Source organism: Rhinolophus hipposideros, assembly GCF_964194185.1.
Source record: "Rhinolophus hipposideros genome assembly, chromosome: 10".
In the NCBI taxonomy this organism is placed as follows: Eukaryota; Metazoa; Chordata; class Mammalia; order Chiroptera; family Rhinolophidae; genus Rhinolophus; species Rhinolophus hipposideros.
In genome coordinates this window covers 41850858-41871652 of record NC_138056.1, presented here as the reverse complement: position 1 = coordinate 41871652, position 20795 = coordinate 41850858, and the positions used below count along the sequence as shown (strand labels likewise).

At 39.5% G+C, this 20795-nt stretch overlaps 1 protein-coding gene across 1 annotated transcript; it reads left to right on the top strand.

Moving 5' to 3' along the window:
* Positions 1-42: 42 nt before the first annotated feature.
* Positions 43-19842, top strand: WEE1 (WEE1 G2 checkpoint kinase). Its single transcript, XM_081064260.1, has 11 exons — positions 43-3031; positions 4464-4669; positions 5158-5221; positions 5563-5735; positions 6208-6329; positions 10281-10427; positions 13205-13300; positions 13393-13478; positions 14385-14555; positions 14652-14797; positions 16089-19842. The coding sequence occupies exons 1-11, from the start codon at positions 1601-1603 to the stop codon at positions 16240-16242; spliced, it is 2796 nt and encodes a 931-aa protein (XP_080920386.1). The 5' UTR covers positions 43-1600; the 3' UTR covers positions 16243-19842.
* Positions 19843-20795: the final 953 nt, after the last annotated feature.

Below are 20795 nucleotides of genomic sequence, written 5' to 3'. Positions count from 1 at the left end.
TGGCACTTTAGTTTTAAAGAACACAAGATTATTATTCAATTATTCCAGAAACATTTATTAAGTACCTTCTAGGAAGGGGACTTGGGCTGGGGGCTGCAGGGGTAGGGGGGAGACTTCTGTACCACTGAGAAAAATAAACCAACAAATATTTAAGTAAGGGCTCTATTATCACTAAGAAGATATTGGGCACCCAAGCCACATCAGAATACTGCAATGACAGAAGAGGTCCCTACACTCGGGACTTCATTTTGTAGAAGGGGATAGTAATAAACACACTTTGAGACAGATATAACCTGTTAAGGAAATAAGTAGGGTGTTGTGAAAGAAGGAAGGGGTGAGGGGACGTGAGCTAGCACCGATGGCAATCAGGGATAAGGAATTCCTATGTAGGAGGGGCTTAGGAGCGACAATCTTGGGGAGAAGTGTCTTTGGGGCTTGAAACTTCCCCTTTACTTAGGAAGTAAGCACACTCGTTTTACATACAACTCACATTACAGATTAGTAAAGAGCAGAAGTTTTCTAAAGTTATTTTTATTTACCCTTCACATGAAGTTGGGAAAATGTTGACTATCCATATCAAAAAATTATATTTGTCATTAGGAGAGAGGAGGCATTGGAGGGAGGGTGCTAAACACCAGTCCTTGGCATTGGTCACCGCGAATCAGAGACTGCTTCTCCTTGAAACACACGAGAAGGTAGATGTCCTCTTTCAGGATCTTAAAATTGAATTTGGATTAGCATGCAAAAAAGACACTTACACCTCAGTGAGCAAATGTTTGTGGAAGACAGTGGTTTGCCCTTCACCGCATCTTTAGGGCATTCCCCACGTGACGAGTTCTAAGATGTTTCCATTATTCAACATGCAGCTTGAGTTTAGCCTTTAATAAGTGTCAGCACGACCTATGTGGCCGTGTTAATATTCATGCAGTGCTACAGTAAGAAAAACAATAGAAATAAATGTAAATGGCCATAAGCTCATGGAAATCTGTCCAATATCAATCAAAACAACAAATCTGTTAACTTTAAATACCCACTGGTGTTCAGAATTCACTAGAGCGTATTCTAATCAACTACTAGTGAGAATGTAAGTTGTTTTTTTTTCCGGAGGGCAGTTTATATCCTTTGACCTAGTAATTCTTACTTGTATAAACATATCCTAAATAATAATAAAACACACACCACAGAGAAAAAACATGAGTCTATTAACCATGGGGTTACTTATAACTGGAAAATTAAGAAGTCTGTGCGACACTAAGTGACAAATTACATCCCAATTTGATCAAGCACTAGGCTCTCTTTCGTCAAGTTGCCTCTAAGTTGGCAGCAAGCCGGGCCAGTCCCTTTTGCCAACACTTGCCCACGGGCTGGCAGGCAATCCCCGTAGTCGCCAGGCGCGCACTGGTTTTGGGACAGGGCCAGTCGCCGTGCTGTGTATTCTGACTCTGGACAAGCCTGGGTGGACTGCAGGGGGGACCAACGCCTGGGCAGCTCCTCTCGCCAGACAGCCCGTCCTAACAGCCCCAGAGGCCGCTCCCGCAGCCGGTGTCCTCGCCTCGAGAACCCGCGAGCCGGTCCCCTGATGTCGGTGCCCGCCTGAGCAATGGGCTCCCACAGGGCGGAAAGGTCCCGAGGCCCGAGTCGACATTTCCGGCTCAGACCTCGACCGGAGAACGTGACTGCCCACAGCCACGCCCACAACACCCGGCCCCAAAGGGACGCAGCACCGGAGGCCCGTCCCTCCGGGAAGCGCCCGAGGGCCACGGCGGTGCCGCCTGTGCCCCGACCCGCAGGGACCCCGTGGTCCTCCCCGGCCCCCTGTCCCACTTTAGACCCTGGAGCGCCGGAGGCAGGGCTAGGAGGGCAAGTGCAGACCGGCGTTCGGCTCGGCCGAGTCAGGCTCGGCTCCCGTCGCCCCCTCCCTGAGGCGCCGCCTCGGTTCCCTAGCTCGGCCTCGTCCCCGCGGCGCCGGGCCAGACTCCGGGCATTCTCGCTCACTCATTGGCCCGCGGCGCCGCGCCCGTCCTACCCCACCCCGCGCCGCGCGGGGGCGGAGCCAGCGGGTTCGCGCCAAAATCACGTAACTAATCCCTCCCCCGCGGGCTACGTCGCGCCCTCCTTTTTTTTCAAACCCGGGGCTGGGCGCGGATTGGTGGACTGGACACTCACGTGGTTAACGGTCGCGGGAAGCCGCGGAGCCCGAATTCGCGGCTGGACCTGCGGAGACCTCAGCCTCGGCGCACGGGCCGCCCCGCCTCTCCCGGATAAGTCCGCGTTGCCGCCGCCACCGTCGCCCGCAGCCTCTAGCGCCCCGGAGACCCAGCTCGCCGCCACGCAGACCCGCCGCGGCGGCCACCGGACGCGCCCTGTTGCACGTGGCAGACCCGCCCCCTGGGCCGACTGTGTCCTGGACGCCGCGGGTCCCGGCTCTCCGGTCCTCCGCCCAGACCCCGGGAGCGCGATGAGCTTCCTGAGCCGGCAGCAGCCGCCACCGCCCCGCCGCGCTGAGGCCTCCTGCACCTTGAGGCAGAAACTGATCTTCTCGCCCTGCAGCGACTGTGAGGAGGAGGAGGAGGAGGAAGAGGAGGAGGGCAGCGGCCACAGCACCGGGGAGGACTCCGCCTTTCAGGAGCCCGACTCGCCGCTGCCGTCCGCGCGGAGCCCCTTAGAGCCCGGGCCCGAGCGCTGCCGCTCGCCCGACCCGGCCCCTGGCAGCCCCGGGGAGCTGGAGGAGGACATGCTGCTGCGGGGCGCCTGCCCCGGCGCCGACGCGACCGGCGGCGGGGCCGAGGGCGACTCGTGGGAGGAGGAGGGCTTCGGCTCCTCGTCGCCGGTCAAGTCGCCGGCGGCCGCCTACTTCCTGGGCTCGTTCTCGCCGGTGCGCTGCGGCGGCCCGGGGGACGCGTCCCCGCGCATTTGCGGGGCGCGCAGGGTGAGCGAGGGCCCGTGCTCGCCGCCGCCTGACCACCCCGGCACGCCGCCGCACAAGACCTTCCGCAAGCTGCGGCTCTTCGACACGCCGCACACCCCCAAGGTGAGAGGACCCCGGGGCCGGCTTCCCCGCGCCGGCCCAGCCTTTGACAAAGGCGGCGGCGCCGGGAGCGGGCGCCCCCCGGGTTCGGTTACATAACTGCCCGGCCGCACCCCCTCTCGCTCGCCGGCTCCGCGACCGAAGTTGGCAGGCCCCTCTTTTTGGCCCTGCCCCGAAGTTGTCCGTTAGGATTATGTAACTGAATAATGGGCCTCGTCTGGAACTTCTTCACCTTGCAAAGGGGCTGCCGACTGAACGCCCGCCGACTAGGGGCCGCCCCGAGGGTGTCGGACCGGCGTGCGGCAGCGATAACGGGGTCTGGGAGGACGCTGGAGCCGTGCTGGCCCGGCCACCTGACACTCCCGAGCGCCGCAGCCGGATGGTGCCTTTTAAACGCAGGGATCGGTCCTGTGATTTGGGCGGCGCACACGGGAGTTCGGTTAAAATAATTTTCATGCGTTTATCTTGACTTGTCATGTGGCCTTAAGGCGAGGGGGGGGGTGCCGTAGGGAGGGAGAGTGCACTTCGACGGAGGAGAACAGGCTGGCCTTCCAACCATTTACAGCCTGAAAAGACCTGTAAATAACTCAGGGTAGCATTTAAACTGATTTCCAGACAGAGCGCTTTATTGGGTCAGCGTTTGTTTACACCCGTGGATTTGTAGCTCCCAAGTGTGGTCAACCTAAGTGTGATCAGGAACATCCAACTGGTAAAATGCAGCGTTGGGACTGGTGCTTGGACCCTTGCGCGTTCACACTGTTGATAAGGTATCGTGAAGAAGGAGGTGTTCGGCACCTGTTTGTTGAGTGGCGACAGTATGCAGATTACTACTACGAGTACTTGAGAAGTAACCATAAATTTTAAAACGGACACTTCCCGAGATTAAGACCGGTGTCGCATTTGTAACATGAATATGGAAAATGCACCTTTTTAATTGAGTCAGTGTCAGTGCTTTTAGTCCTAAACCTCAGAAAGATGTTTACTTTTGCGCTTTACTGTTGATTAGCCCACTTGCCCGTGGCAAGATCCCTCTGGAAGTCGGGGGAGGAGCCCAGAGGAGGTGGCTTTCAAAGCCCTATTTGGTGAGGGGTGGGGGGAAGGGGCACTTTTATGGGCCTTCCTGACTGCTTCCTATTTTTAGATGGATAGAAAGGGTTTGTTAACTTAGCCTCTAGAATGAACTTAATTTTAATATGCATTGGTACTCCCTGCTCTTCAGGGCTAGAGACCTATTTTTCTTAGCTATCTTTTTCAGAAAAGATGGTTATTATCTAGCTACAGACTCCTAAATTAACCACTGTTTCTTTTGGTTGAAATACTATAAGAAAGGCTTGTGTGTTGCTTTGACCTACACATTTCAGCCAAGTGAAAAGCTTGTTGAAAGTTAGGTTGTCTGTGGGACTTGAATTCTAAAAACTTATTTTTCCTCTCCTAGAGTTTGCTCTCCAAAGCTCGAGGAATTGATTCCAGCTCTGTTAAACTCCGAGGTGGTTCTCTATTCATGGATACACAAAAATCAGGAAAAAGGGAATTTGACATTCGACAGACTCCCCAAGTGAATATTAATCCTTTTACTCCAGATTCTTTGTTACTTCATTCCTCAGGACAGTGTCGAAGAAGAAAGAGAACATATTGGAATGAGTAAGTTAGTTATTATTCAACCATTTGTTCCCCAACCACCCAAGATTGGTTTGGTACACTTAACAAAATTTAATTTCAACTGAATGACATGGAAGTTTATGCTCTGAAATTTTTCTTTATTACTAGCACCTAATTCTCAACAGAGATAAGTGGGAATCAATCAGCTGTGGAAAAGGAGTGGAATGAAAAAGGAAGGAATAAAAAACCTGGATAACTTGGTGTCAAACGTCAAAAATGAGGCAGGCAGAGACAGTTAATTTAAAAAGGCTTTAATTTTGATGTGTGGTGGTGGTGGCTTCTGTTTAATGAGCATATCTCAGCAGGAACCACATTTTCAGGAGCTGAACTATATCTTGTGATCATAAAATTAAATAAATGCTTTTCTGTTATTAAAATTTCATTTCCTTATACACCTATCAGATAAAAGTTTTAGATCTCTAGTTGATCTTTCAGATATGTTGATGGAGAAAATACATTATATTTTTTAGTTCCTGTGGTGAAGACATGGAAGCCAGTGATTATGAATTTGAAGATGAAACAAGACCTGCTAAAGTAAATACCTTTAAATTTTCTTGTTTCTGAAATTTGAATTTCTACTTTTTAACAAACTGTATATAATGTTAAACAATAAAACATAATTTTTAAATTTCACTCATAGTGCTATCATAGCAAAAAGTCATTTTCATATTTTCGTGTGCATATACACATATATATGTATACACATACATTTTCTTTAAATTTATTGGGGTGACAATAGTTAGTAAAATTATATAGGTTTCAAGTGTACAATTCTATAATACATCATCTATATATCACATTGTGTGCTCACCACCCAGAGTCAGTTCTCTTTCCATCACCATATATTTGACCCCTGGATATACTTTTCATTACAGAGAATTACAATTACTGAAAGCAATATGAAGTCACGGTATACAACAGAATTTCATGAGCTGGAGAAAATTGGCTCTGGAGAATTTGGTTCTGTGTTTAAGTGTGTGAAGAGGCTGGATGGATGCATTTATGCCATTAAACGATCAAAAAAACCACTGGCTGGCTCTGTTGATGAGTATGTATTTAAAATTTTGTCCTTTGTTCCCTGCAGTGTTACAAACATTAAGGTTTTAGGTGATCAGACACTGAATTTAATTCTCTAATTTTTGAGAAGTTAGAATGATTCAATCACATCCTTCTCATTTTGTACTATTCTTATTGGACTTGGTAAAATAATGAGTAGTCTGACTTTGGAACCTAACTTAAATTTCTTATTTCTAGTAGCATCCATGAATTCACAGTAAAATGGAGTTGCATCTTTCCTGATTTCTAGGTCTAGTAAGATTTCTTCTTTCTAACTGACATTCTTTAATGGAAGTCTTTGGAAAAAACTGCAATAGAGTCTTAACTCTCTCTTAATTAAGCAAGTTGTTTTTCAGCATAATGATAAATACAGAAGTCAAGTTTCTTTACTAGATTTCAGATAAATTGAGTTTAGGCTTGAATAAAAATGATTTATCATTCTGTTAATCTCAAATCTCTCCTAGGCAGAACGCTTTGAGAGAAGTGTATGCTCATGCTGTGCTTGGACAACATTCTCATGTAGTTCGGTATTTCTCTGCATGGGCAGAAGATGATCATATGCTTATACAGAACGAATATTGTAATGGTGAGCAGTGCTTCCCTTGTAAATTTGTGAGCTCAAATGAATGAACACTGAAGAAATGTTTTTATCTCAAATCTTGCTCTATTCTGTCTCTTTTATCTTACGAATTCAAAGATCAGAAGCCTAGCATGAATTTCAAGTGCAAGTAATGCTTACCTGGATGTTAAATAAAGATTGGAAACCTTGTCCCTTCCGCCTCTGTAGTGGAACAGTACAAATTATTCACATGCCAGTTACTCAATTTAAACTGCTCTTCTTGAGAGGATACTGGTCTTGCCATATATATTTTGGTATTCCTAGCACCTAACATAGATTGGGATATAGCAGGCTCCTTGTATCTAGCCTTCCATTTCATTTTATGAGCTGCTGAAACTGATGTTGGTTACTAAGAAAAATGACCGTGACTATTGATCTGGACTCAGCCATTTGTTAAAGGCATTCTGTAATCTTGCTCTCACTCCCCTCTATCCTACCTAGTTTACCACTAGAATCCACTAAGACTTTTCTATTAAGTTGTTCTAATTTAGCTGAGTCTCCGTTCCTCTTTCCCCTTCATAACAAAATAAACACCTTTAGAGGTTTAACTTTGGATCTGTGTATAGCTTTCAATTTCAGCAAGACCTTCAAGGATGAACTTGGGTCCCTCCTTTTTTCTTAAACTTTTACCAAAATCCTGGTCTCAATTCTGATTCTTGTAGACATCTGTCATTAAGTACTCAGATCTTGATACATAATGGATTTTTATTTCTGTAAAGTTCTGTGAATATTAGAGAATTTAGAATTTAGTAAACACTTGAGGTGATAGCAAAGATTTATTTTGTATTATTATTTTTGTTCATTCTCATTCTTTCCATAAACAAGTTCAGCCACCTCAGAGATTGTGAATAAATAAGTAGATGCAGTTTTTCTGAATTTAAAAGTGAACAAAACAAGTAAAAGATCCAGTTCTGAAACCTGATTTCTCACTGAGTTGTCATTTTGTTCTCTATACTTGCAAGAACAGGAGCGCTCAGTGTGTGTGTGTGTGTGTGTGTGTGTGTGTATATATATATATATATATATATATATATATGGCATTGCTGCTAATTTGTTTCATATATCTCATGAAATGTTTCTGTTCATACCATCAAAATATTTATGTAGCTATCTCCCATGACCTTGTAAAATATTGTTTCTTAACCTTTACTTTTCAGTTAACTGCATGTAATGTAGTACAACTCAACCATAATGTCTCCTCCACTCCATTTTTGTTAGACACCATCACCTTTTTAGTTTCTTCCTCCCTCTCACCTTTTTGATGTGGCTGATTCTCTTAACAAATATTTCAGTAGTACTCCAGAGATCACAAATTTGTAACAACCTATTAAATATATGGTTGTGTTATTCAGATGATTTTGAGAAAACTCTTGGGTCTGAGAAAACTCTTGCTACTCTTTCAGATTACAAAGGTCTTTTCCCATACTAAAGTTAGATTATAACTTTTTTTTTTTTTTTTAAACTTTTTATTGGGGAGTATTGGAGAACGGTGTTTCTCCAGGGCGCAGCTCAGCTCCAAGTCCAGTTGCCGTTTTCAGTCTTTAGTTGCAGGGGACACAGCCCACAATCCCACGCAGGAATTGAACCAGCAGCCTTTGTTGTTGAGAGCTCACTGTCTAACCAACTGAGCCATCGGGCCGCCCCTTGGCAAACTCAGCTGTGGCTCGTTATCTTCAGTCTTCATTGCAGGGGGTGTAGTTCACTGGCCCATGTAGGAATCGAACTGGCAGCCCTGTTGTTCAGAGCTCGCACTCTAACCAACTGAGCCATCCGGCTGCCCCTATAACATAATCTTTTGAAACAGTTCATATCATTTTAGAGCAGTATAAATACAGATCTTTTAAAAGTAAACAGACCTGGGGCCATCTAGCTCAGTTGGTTAGAGCGTGGTGCTAATAACACCAAGGTTGCTGGTTCAATCCCCACATGGGCCACTGTGAGCTGCGCCCTCCACAACTAGATTGAAACAACTACTCGACTTGGAACTGATGGGTCCTGGAAAAACACACTTAAGAAAAAAAGTAAATAGACTGCCTCTTTATATTGTTTATTCTGCTTAGAAGAAAGAAAAGGCTATCCTGGTACATTTGAGCTCTTTTCTTTGGTTCCCTTTTCCACCATTCCTCCATGGAAAGTTTTGAATGTACTACTAATAGGCCTGATCTTCAGATCCTTTTCCAGTTTCACAGGGAAAGGATTCTGTTATTCATTTATACATGTTGATTAACTGATACTCTTTATCAGTGATTAAGCTTCCTTATTATCTCAGTCATTTGCATTTTAAGCCTTTTGTCTTTGGTTTGGTGATAAACTGAAATGTCTACCGTAGATAAGTGTAGAAAAATTTTGATGAACAGGGAAAAAGAACCTGAAAATCAGATGAATGTTTTGCTCTTCTAACCTGTCTTGCCTTTTCAAGCAATGAGATAGACAGGCTCAGCTATTGTTGCTAGATCCACTAAAAAGCAGCCATATTCTTTCTTATTAAACTTGATCTAAGACTTCAAGCCTGTTTGTCTGACAGGCTTATTGACCTGCTTCTTCTAGAACCCTATTTTTTCCTGCCCGCAGTTCAAGATTTATACAAGTTAAGTATGGAGAACACACTTAAGCTTAAGATACCCAGGTATATGATTTATTTTTGTTTTAAAAACACATTTGACATTTTACTCCATCTTGCTCAAATTGTAGGACCTTTCCTAATATTTCATTGACTTTCCTGCTTTTATTATTCCTAATTAAACTTTAAACAGAAATGGTTTGTTTTGGGCTTTTTAAAAAAATATAACTCCTTATTTCCTCTGAGATAAAGTTAAAAACTTAAACAAGTTTTATTAAAAACTTAAACTTTATTTAAGCCAGACTAAAAACTTGTAAGTATAAACTTATAAAAGTATAAACACATTAGGTGATTGGTTTGGCTGATTGTATAAAAACAGGTTTTATTCTAATACATAGTAAGAGCAGTTTAAATTAAAATTACTAAGATACTGGTTTTTACCTATAATATTTATAGACTTGTCAAGGGTGTGGGAAAACAAGTATTCTCATACATTAATGATGGGAGTATAAATTGGTACAGCTTTCTCTATGGGGGACTGTGTGTGTGTGTGTCCGTCCCAAGATTCACATAGGCACATGCTAATAGAGTTAGGTACTAGCCATTTTGAAAACAGAAACTGAGTGCCCTGTTATTTCTTTATGTGAACTTTTCAGAGACAAGTCTTGCTCCTAATGATGGTGTGAATACCAGTGCTAAGCTCCTTTGCAGAGAATAAACAGAGAAATGGCCCTGTCAGCTACAGAAACTTGTTCTAGATGTAATAAAAGTAGTATTACACACACACACACACACACACACTATGCATTCATATATTACATTGTACATACCCTTTGACCCGGCAGTGTGTCTCTAGGAGATGTACTAAATATATGTGAAATGGCCAATGTACAAAGTTATTCCTTAGTTCATAATATATATAGTAGCAAAGGCTTGGAAATTATTTTTAAATGTCCATCAATTAAAAGATTGGTTAATGTATTACTATTCAATTATACAGTGGAATTCTGTGGAGACAAGAAAGAAAGGGGAAGTTTTTGTGCATTGGTAAATTATCTTCAAGATAATGAAAAGATGTTACCATTTGTATAAAAAGGAGTTGAAAAAGAATGCATAAGAAACGGATAAAATTGGTTTACTCTGGGTAAAAGAACCAGGTGGGTTGCTGGGCTATATGGATGAGACAAAGACTACATCATATTTTGTACCCATGTGAGTGTATTATCTATTGAAAGAATAAAGTTTTGATTTCATAAGCAGGTTGAAGGAAATAAGTCCTATAAAATGTCCCTTTCTTGGTTAAGTCTGGTCATTCAATAAAGATAGAAGAAAATGCTAATTTTTTTCTTGTTTGTTAGGTGGAAGTTTAGCTGATGCCATAAGTAAAAACTACAGAAGCATGAGTTACTTTACGGAGGCAGAGTTGAAGGATCTCCTTTTGCAAGTTGGCCGGGGCTTGAGGTATATTCATTCAATGTCTTTGGTTCACATGGATATAAAACCTAGTAAGTATTACAAATCCTATGACCTGTGATTTTAGGATTATAGAGTAAATGATTTTATTAAAACAATGTGAAAACATACATCTTACTATTTTTTTCATTGTTAGTTTAAAAGACCTTTAGCCAACTTATTGGTATTGTTTTAGGATTTCCATTCATCTCTTGTTATCCCCAAAGATTTGATTTAATGAACTCATCAAAAACGGGAAATTTTGAGGCATCTTACGCAAACTACATAGTCTCGAAGTGGGACTCTTGTGCTAAGACTAAGAACCTGTGTTTAAAGCCCCTTCTACTAGACAATAGGACCATAATTATAAATTAATGCTGGTACTATCAGGGTTATTAGAATAAAATGAGAAATGTGAAAATGTTTTGAAAACTTAAGTGCTATACAAATGTATTTCTAGTCTGTAAAATAAAGTTGTATGACTCAGAAAACAAAATAACAAATATTACGATTGTAACTTTATAAAAAAGATTGCAAGTGAATCAGGGTTGGAGATTGCAAGTGAGTAGGAATATAGTGGGTTTAGTTTTTTTCTCTTTACCGTTAGGCTATTTTTCAGCTAAAAACCCGATTTATATATATATAAATGGCTCCAGTAGACTTGACCATACTATGGCTCAGACCAATATAAGAGTATTATTTCAAAGGCTGATGAGACTTCGGACTGAAGGGAGCAGTGGTACTAACCAAAATGTAGGCTTAAATCTTAGCTTAAATTGAAACAATATTTTATTACATAAGCAGTAATGAGCACATTGTATAAATATTTTTAAATATAAAGCCAAACTGAAAATTAAATAGCCACTCATCTATTAGTCTCTAGAACCACAGTTATAAAATAATGTCATTCCTGCTAACAGGGTTATTAAACTAAACTGAGGTGTGGAACTGCTTTGAAAACTTAAGTACTTGACAAACGTGGTATTTCTAGCCTATAAAGTACTGTGAAAATGGCTCACACATTATGATTATATTGCACTTATGATTATTGCATTTAAAAAAGGATGCAAGTGAATCTTACAATAACATCTTAGTGCAAATCCCTCATTTAATTAAAATACCATAACGTACACACCGTTTTAATTTATTTTTTTAAGTCAGTGATCTCTACCTTTCCATTTCAATAAGTTTTCATCTCATCAATACCCAGATCATATTAAAACCCAAGTCCTTAACAGTTAACCCAAGTCCTTAACAGTTGATTTGTTCAAATTAGTATCCATTTCAGGACCATGCATTACATTTGATTATGTCCATTTTTCTTAGGTGTTAACCTTGCCCTGCTTTAAAAAATAATAACATAGATACCTTGCAAAGACATACATCCTTCTGAATTTGATTGGTTGTTTCCTTGCATCATTTAGCTTATTCCTCTCTCCCCTATATTTCCTATAAATTTGAAGTTATAACTAAAAAGATGGATTCAAGTTAAACTTTTTAGGAAAGGTGTTTTTAAGTTATATTTAAAAGTTTGGGGTTTTATTTATTTTTTTACCTGTGGAAATGTGTAATTCATGGGAATTTAAGTCATTTTTACACAGTTTATTTCAAATCTATGAGTATATGAAGAAGTTCTTATCTGTACTAAAACAGCTCACTAAAATTTTTATTTTCAAAAAGAATATATTTGGACTGATCGCAGTAAGTGTGACTTGTAAAGTTTGCCTACACACAGTCATATCTTGTATTGTGTGTCAGACAAACATAGTAGACCCTTATGTTGTAAGTACCGAAGTTGAAAATACTAAGGCATGTGAAGTTTTTAAATTTTCAGTTTACAAATACCACCAAAAATAATTTGTCCTACAAAATAAAGCAAAGCTAGAAAGATGACTCCAATGAATAGAACATTTATAAATTCAGTACTACATTGTTAAACTATTAACATGACTTTGGCACTAAAACTTATGTTAATCATGAGTTTACCCAAATTTGAAGCAAAAAAGTGTGTACATCAAAAATAGTGGACCATGAAGCCACATTGCGATATAGATGCTGTATGGTCAGCCAAACTCAACAGTTACATGACTGTTCTCTTCACATCAGCCGTGTAGCTTAGATAAAATTTGTGCTTTGGCAGCTTTACAGATAACTGTTATTGCCCTTTGTATTGTTTCTAAGTAATTAAAATTGATGATGATGAAGAGGCAGATGAGAAGGACCTGATGCAGTGGTTTCTAAGTGCTCAAGGACCTGTGCTAGGCCCGAAAATACATTCTTAGACACTATAGCCTCGGTTCCTATCCCCTGTGATTCTTAATTCTCATTGGCTTTGGGGTAGAACATAGGCAAATCTCTATACAGTGGTACCTCAGTTTTCGACTGTCTCTGTGACGAACGCCGTAAATTTTATGGATCTATGGTATCAATAGATAGTAATATTTATACTAAATTTAGGGGTTGATTTTAAAGGTCTGGAATGGATTAACCCATTTTGCATTATTTTCTATGGGGAAACCATGCCTCAGTTTTTGAACATTTCAGAACTCGAATGGTCTTCCAGAACGGATTACATTAGAAAACCGAGGTACCACTGTATATACCGGGGGTGCCAAAAAAAATGTATACACATAACTTGTATTCATCTTTATTATCAGTGTATATTGAGTATTATAATTGTAATAGTTTTTTCCTTTAAAATGTGTATTATATTTTTTGGCACCCTCTATATTTACACGCTTTCTGGATGATTTTGACGAAGGGCCTTGTTTGTGAACTTTGGTTAGACTGTTCATTGTTAGCGTGGCTTATGTAAGTGACTGTTTGACAGGTAACATTTTCATATCTCGAACCTCAATACCAAATGCTGCTTCTGAAGAAGGAGATGAAGATGACTGGGGGTCCAACAAAGTTATATTTAAAATAGGTAAGAAAGAAAGATAACCAGATTATTACCTTTAAATAAAGAGAGAGGCTGTTGTGTTTTAACTCTTGGCTGTATTTTTTCAACACTTCTAGGTGATCTTGGGCATGTAACAAGGATTTCTAGCCCACAAGTTGAAGAGGGTGATAGCCGTTTTCTTGCAAATGAAGTTTTGCAGGAGGTAGTTTTTCTCTTTTAATAATGCCATTTGCTTTGTAACATTTATTAGTTGATAGAACATAAATGCGGGTGTATTAAGATTTTAAGCTAGTAACTAGTACATGGTAATATAAAATAGGAAGTCTAAACCACCAGCTGGGGTATTTAACTTAGCAAAAGTCAGTAAAGGCAAAGATTTATAATATTCAACAATGGTGGAGTTATAGTAAAACAGAAGTTGTCATACAGTACTAGTGTAACTTTAAAATGGCATAGCCTTTTTGGAGATCAAAGTATTAGTATCTCGTAACATTTTAAAATCACGTACCCTTTAACTCAGAATTTCCATTTTTAGCAGTCTCCTATAGAAGCATTCATATAAGTAAACTGAGAACAATGAACAATGTGAATAAGTGCTTAGCAATACAGAAATAATTAAGTAAATTACGTAGTTAGTAGTCATCACACTCTTTTGAAACATTCGAGACATTTCTCAATAAGTTTTGAATGAAAATAGGACAAATAGAACAAATAAATTGTATGACGCCATTATGCTTTTTATGTTTGTCTTACGTGTATATGTGTATTTGTAACTTGTCAACATATGTATGTTTTATGTTTTCATATGAATGCCCCTAAGAAGGATGGGAGTTTGTTTTGACAGTTGAATTGGTCTAGTGATAAAGAGGAGACGTTTCAGTTTTAGAAATTTATTTACCACTCCCCCACCCCAGAGTGTTTATTACTTTGTAATTAGAATAATTTCCCCAAATTTAGCTTGTTCTCCGAATAGGTCCTGAACTTAAAAATGGCATTGGCCATTTTAACTTAGTCCTATTTCTCACCGAAATCATTATTGAGTTGTAATCTTACTTTATTTTGACCATTTTTATATTTCCTTGATTTTATTTTGTTTTTAATTTCACAGAACTATACCCATCTACCAAAAGCGGATATTTTTGCCCTTGCCCTCACAGTGGTATGTGCTGCTGGTGCCGAACCTCTTCCCAGAAATGGAGACCAATGGCATGAAATCAGACAGGGTAGATTACCTCGGATTCCACAAGTGCTTTCTCAAGAATTTACAGAGCTGCTAAAAGTGAATATTTTGTACATGAAGCGCGTTTTTGACATGGTTCAATATTTTACTAAATCACATGTCTTTACCTTAATTTCATATATATATTTTTTTAAGGTTATGATTCATCCAGATCCAGAGAGAAGACCTTCAGCAATGGCACTGGTAAAGCATTCAGTATTGCTGTCTGCTTCTAGAAAAAGTGCAGAACAATTACGAATAGAATTGAATGCTGAAAAGTTCAAAAATTCACTTTTGCAGAAGTAAGTGAGGGGTTTTTGTTTGGTTTGTTTTGTTTTTACGTGATCATTTTTTTACCGCCTCCCACTCACCCACCCTCCCTCCTCACCCCACCCCCACCCTATTGCCCCCCCAACTCTGATTCAAGCCGTTGTTCTCAGTCTAGTTGTGGAGGACGCTGCTCCCTGGCCCATGTTGGTATTATGAGCCTTGCGCTCCATCCGGCTGAGGCAGTTATTTCGTTCTCCTGCCGATGGTTGGCGGCTCCAGCCTCTCAAATGCTGGCCATCAGCCGCTCAGGGCAGCCCAGCTCCAGGTTGAGTCGTGTTCGCAATCTTAGCTGTAGAGGGCGCAGCTCACTGGCCCATGTGGGAATCAAACCAGCAACCTTGGTATTGGGAGCACAGCGCTCCAACCACCTGGCTCCAACCACCTGAGCCGCCTAGCCACCCTTTCTCATTTTTTTATTCACAAATTTTAATGAGAGATGATTAAGCCTTTCTGTCAGTGAAGGACATGGTGATTTGGCATGTTACACAGTTCAAATTTGGGGATTTCTGCCTTAAATTAATATTTGACCTATAAATTTATGTTGTTTCTAATCATTGAAATTATAGACTTAAATCTTTTTAAGACTAGCATATATTTGCAAGTCGTGGTAATCCCCAAGCCCTAAATCATAGTAAAAGCTAAGTGAGCCTGCACTGTTTCCCCACTTCCCAACTTAGCAAAAATTAACATTTTCCTGGAAATATTCTTTTCTACTTATTTTTATGAAAGGATGAAATTAATGTTTATTAGGTTAATCGTTGATTCTCATGTGATATAAATGACCTTTCACATTTTCAGAAAACTCGGAATAATTCTAATTCATTTGCTTTATTGCTATCCTTTTGATTCTAACCTAATAAAACTACTTGGAATACAAGGTTTATTTGCCACTAGTTTGATAGCCATCATTGTTCATACAAATAGGAAGTAGAATTTTCCTTTTACCTGTTATGTAAAGGTATTTTCACAATGTAGAGTTCTATTTGAAGTTATTTTTAAATTAAAACCCAGTCATTACTAGTTTTTATTACTTGTATTTAAGTGTAAATATTTTAATTCTGAAAGTACAAAGTAAAATTGTTTCATAAGTGTAAGTTTGAACAGAAACTAAAATTTCATATTTTTCCTGCCTTATTTGCATCTTAGAATAATGACATGCAAAGATCTCCCCTGATAATATAGTTTGTGTTTGGCCTCTTAGGATCCCTTCCTAGGATTAATACAGTATGTGAAAAATCTTGTTTCCTATTTTTATGTTCTTAGAGAACTCAAGAAAGCCCAGATGGCAAAAGCTGCAGCTGAGGAAAGAGCACTCTTCACTGACCGGATGGCTACTAGGTCCACCACCCAGAGTAATAGAACCTCTCGACTTATTGGAAAGAAAATGAACCGCTCTGTCAGTCTTACCATATACTGAACTACTCATTTCCCACCTCCCCCAAAAAACTGTGACAAGAGGGAAAATAGGTTGAAATCACTGCTAGAACCCAGTTACAATCATTTTCTCAAAATCGGTATCAGTTGTTTACCTGAAATATCTTTTAGGACTTTTATTTGTGAATTACAGTTAAAAGCTGTATTTTGACCAATGCTCTATCAGGCTTTCATCTAGTCTTACCAGTCTGTCTGGTAGGGTGTCAGTCATGTTGGATGTTACATCAGTCTTTCCAGGGTTAACCACTATGGTTGTGTGCTGCTTATAGTTTGCTGTTGGGTTGTAATAAAAGGTATCATTCCCTACAATGACCTGTAAAAAGGACTCAAGGGCTTTATTGCAAACATTCTCCCTTTGAAAAGGAAAATGGTAAGAGACTCAGTTACCGGCCTTCAATGTACCTGTGTGTGTCAGTCTTATATTTCTTTTTATTTTTTATTGTGAATTATACTTGTATATCCAACTGGGAGCACTTTGTAGGCACTGTATGAACCATGGAATGATAATTCTGTGGAAGTATTGCCTTGTGAATTTGCTGCTATTTTAGTTTTGTTTTTGCTGTAAAATTGTAGCATTAAACAATCATCATTGTTAATAGGCATTCTTTTGAAAACAATTATGTGAAATATATAGCTGTTTTTGATGAAAAGCAGCTATTTGTCTTTCTTTTTCTTTGGACTTTGAAGCTAGTGCATTGGAGAAGTGCACCTTTCCCCCCCTTTGGAATGCTGTATTAATGTAGTGTAATTATTACTGGTTTTGTAATTTTTCCTGATAATGCCCTTCCCAGACTCTTTTTAAAAAATGTTGCCTCCTTCCACCCAAGTTTTGAACTTGATTGTATTGTTAATCTGTTTTTAACTGTTTTGCCCAGTTTCTCTTCAATATTTGTGTATATAAACTAATCTTGGTGATACTGTACATAGATGTTTGAAATGCCAGAATGACTTCTGACTATTCCAAGCTTTTCACAAAATATGTTTTATCTGTGATTAGCCATTTGACTAACAATACTGGCTAATAGATGTTGGAAAAAAAGAATTTGTCTATTGTTTCCCTGTTAATTTTGGTGTAAGACATGTTTGCACTTGTCTCTTTGACTTGTGTTTTATTAACATTGATTGGCATATTAAAAGTCACTCTGAGCTTAACTGTCTAAATCTTTGTGATGCCTATTTTGTACTATTTTATCTCCATTATTACTACACTATGAAATTAAGAGTATAGTATATGTAAAGTACTAAAGGCAGAAGACACATTTTTGATAGAATATGAAACATTGAATATTTAGTGATGAGTTTTAGTCCACGTTAGATATATTTTGGGGATTTTTTAAAAATTTGCCCATCAATGAATATTTTTACTTAAATATTAATTTTTTTACATCACATTGCATATTGTGCTTTTGATGTGCTAGTTAGGTAGTATAATACAGTCTAAAATAGCTTTAGATTTTTAAGTGAATATAATATGACTCATAACTTAATTTGAACTGAGTCACAAGAGAGCTGTAAGGTGGAAGGGTTTTAACTCACTAAGCTGGATTGTAAGAAGTGAGTACAAATTTAAGTGATAAACAGTGCTAATTCTTAAGTGACATTTTTCTGATGTAGATTTGAAACAAAGCAACAAAGGCCTTTGAGCAGATATAGTGGATGTTGCAAGATCTTGTGTTTTTTGATCGTGGCTCTATTTCTCTTGATTAGGGTCTATTCCTGCCGTAAATATTTCTAATAAGCTTGATCGTTTTAGCTTTCTAGCCTAAGGCATGTTAAAAAGCACAACTTGGAGGTGTGAGAGGAATTGGTGCAGACGGGTCCATTAGATATAAAAGCTGATAGTTGTGGGTGACAACCTTAAAAGCGTCATAGGCTGGAGCAGATAACACGTTTCAGGAGCCACTGAAGATAACTATAAAAGTATGATATAGGGTCATTAGGCTCACTCCAAGTCATTAAAGTTTCATTTTTCTAGTGCACTAGCTTCAAAGAGAAAAATCTGGTGTTTTTCATCAAAACTAGCAGTAAATTTTTCAAATGTTTAAGAATATTAGATAAAGTAGAAAAATAATCTGGTTTTCAAAGAATTCTTAAGCCATCTGGAAGCTGCTATGAGAACTGGGCTCACATCCAACACAGGATACTTACGTTGAGTGCCTTCTGTGTGCTAACTGGTAGACCAAGGACCAGTAAGAAGTAGTCTTGGCCCATTAGGGACTCAGGATAAAATAGAAGAGACCCATGTAAAAATAAAATGACAATAAAATGTCATAAATGCTATGTTGGAGAAATCCTGCAAGGTAGAGTGAGGGCTCAAGGGACAATAACTAGGGCCTGAATGTAGAACCCATGTGAATGAAAACAAAGGAATCGGGGTTTCATTAGATGAGAACAGCACATTGAAGTTTTTATTTTTATAACAGTGAGAACTTAGGACCACCAACCTGAAGCTACAAGTAAGTGCTAAATACTGAAGCATTTTCCAAAAAAATTAAAATGCAGAGCCCTGTTACTGTTTGGGACAGAACTTAACATTGATAAAACTACTTTTTTGGAAAGCTGACTTTAGTAAGGAAGAAAAATATTAACTATGCAGTTGGATAGGAGGAATCCCATATTGCTGTTGACTGCAAATTGAAACTTGCCTTACCGTTAACTTGCCAAGATTCTTGGATGGATCTTGCCAAGAATCCATCCAAGGCAGTCCCCCTTTAATTAATGAATTAATGTCTTTTGAAGAACCAATTCTCAAGCTTTGATTTTAACTCAATTTTGTTCCAGAGGTCAAGAAATAATGGCATTTAAAAAATTGATAAAAGCTGGGTTTGGGTAATACTTGAGGCTGTCTCCTAACTTGAAAGCAGCAGTATCCTGACAGAGTAGTTTTTCTTCTCTCCATTCAGCTCCGCAGAGCATCTCATTGATTAGCCATGAGATCCAACAAGTTGTTGCATCTTGAAGGTATTTTGGGGAAATTTTTGAAGACCAATTAAAGTAACAAGGAAGATGGATCAAAAAGAATTTTGGAAATGTTTTGAATATTGTGAAAATCCTAAATGAAGCCTGGAACTAGGAATTTGGAGGAAACTATTTTGAAGGCATTTGTATTACTGTAGAACGCTTACTGTATCAGTTTCTATCACTGAAACTGATAGATACTGCAGAGGGAGTAGAAGTTTCTCCTGCAAACCGAGTTGTATTAGAAATTTCTCAGAAGCCCAGCAAAGTAGATTTTTATAAAAATGGAAGAATAGACATCATTGAAACTCTCCCTCTTGCAACTTTCAGCTTTTATAAACTTTGAGAGGCATTCATCTGAACATCATTGAACTTTATTTTTCTTTGTGGCAGATGACCCTAATTTTCAATGAAGTTCAAAGGTCTCTGGGGTAAGGAAAAATATCTACTCATAAGTATGTTCTAGGAATATTTACCAGGGAAAAATGGCATGTTCTGTTCAAATTTCATTAAGAGTCTAAGAAACCTCAGCCAGTCCAGCCCATAAAGAAAAGTATCTCAAAGGCACATTTATATCATATTTCATATTATTTACTTTATATGGTTAATAAAGATTTTGAAGAGCATATTATTTGTTTTGAATTTTTACATTCTTATGCTATGAAATGGTTCCCAGGCCTGGAATTCCAGTTTATGCCTACTAATCTGTTCCTCCAATGGGAAATAAAAGTTCAGTTGTACAATGACTCTCTTTAGGATAATCATCCAGGAGAGAAGTCACCTTTTTGCAGACGAGACTGTGTAGGCTCAGGTGAGTTAAATAATTTAGAGACCCTGGTAAGTACGTAGGAGAACCAAAATACCAACTCAGATCTTATAACAAAGAATCCTGCTTTTTCCAGACATGAAAGTCTTGAGGACAGATATTAATTAAAGGAGAGAGTGAAGGCAGCAAAGGAGAGTGAGAAGGAGTGAGAGGAAAATTGGGAAGATTCTGGTCATGGAGACCGAGAGAATTTTGAAGGAGAAATTGCTTAACTGTGACTATGCACAAAGATTAAGAAGTGACTCAAAGCTCCGTGAAGGCATCTAGAGTTTATTAGGGGAGCAGTGTCAGTAGGGGAGGAACAGAAGGCAGATTACACTAAATTGAGGTGTAATGGTAGATGAGCAAATAGAGACAGCAAGTATACATCATTTTCCAAAAACACGGCTGGCTGAAAAAGGAGGGTAAGGAAGGAGAGGGCTGTAGCTAGAGGGGAATTTTAGGGTTTTGTTGTTGGGTGATTCACCCATTATGTGCTAAATGTTTCACATACATAATGTAATTTAATCCTCGTAAGAACTATGACAACATCCCCCTTTCACAAGTGATATTCAGAGAGGTAAAACAAATTTCCCAGATTACACGGCTATGAAGTGTTAGGATTCAAAGTGTATATCTGAACTACTAGCCAAATTCATAGCAAGTCCTCAGCCTAGAGCAGAGGAAGAATGAGTGTGGATGAGACAAGTTTGGAAGCGTTTGTAGGAATGCAGGAATACTCATGGGGGAGGGGAATTCCAGTTTGATGGCCT

What these genes read in the sequence shown, in the direction of transcription:
- WEE1 (XM_081064260.1), top strand. Translation starts at nt 1,601, where the DNA reads ATGGGCTCCCACAGGGCGGAAAGGTCCCGAGGCCCGAGTCGACATTTC. An exon ending in AAGAGAACATATTGGAATGA is followed by an intron (nt 4,670 to 5,157) that starts GTAAGTTAGTTA and finishes TATATTTTTTAG; the next exon opens with TTCCTGTGGTGAAGACATGG. An exon ending in CTGGCTGGCTCTGTTGATGA is followed by an intron (nt 5,736 to 6,207) that starts GTATGTATTTAA and finishes AATCTCTCCTAG; the next exon opens with GCAGAACGCTTTGAGAGAAG.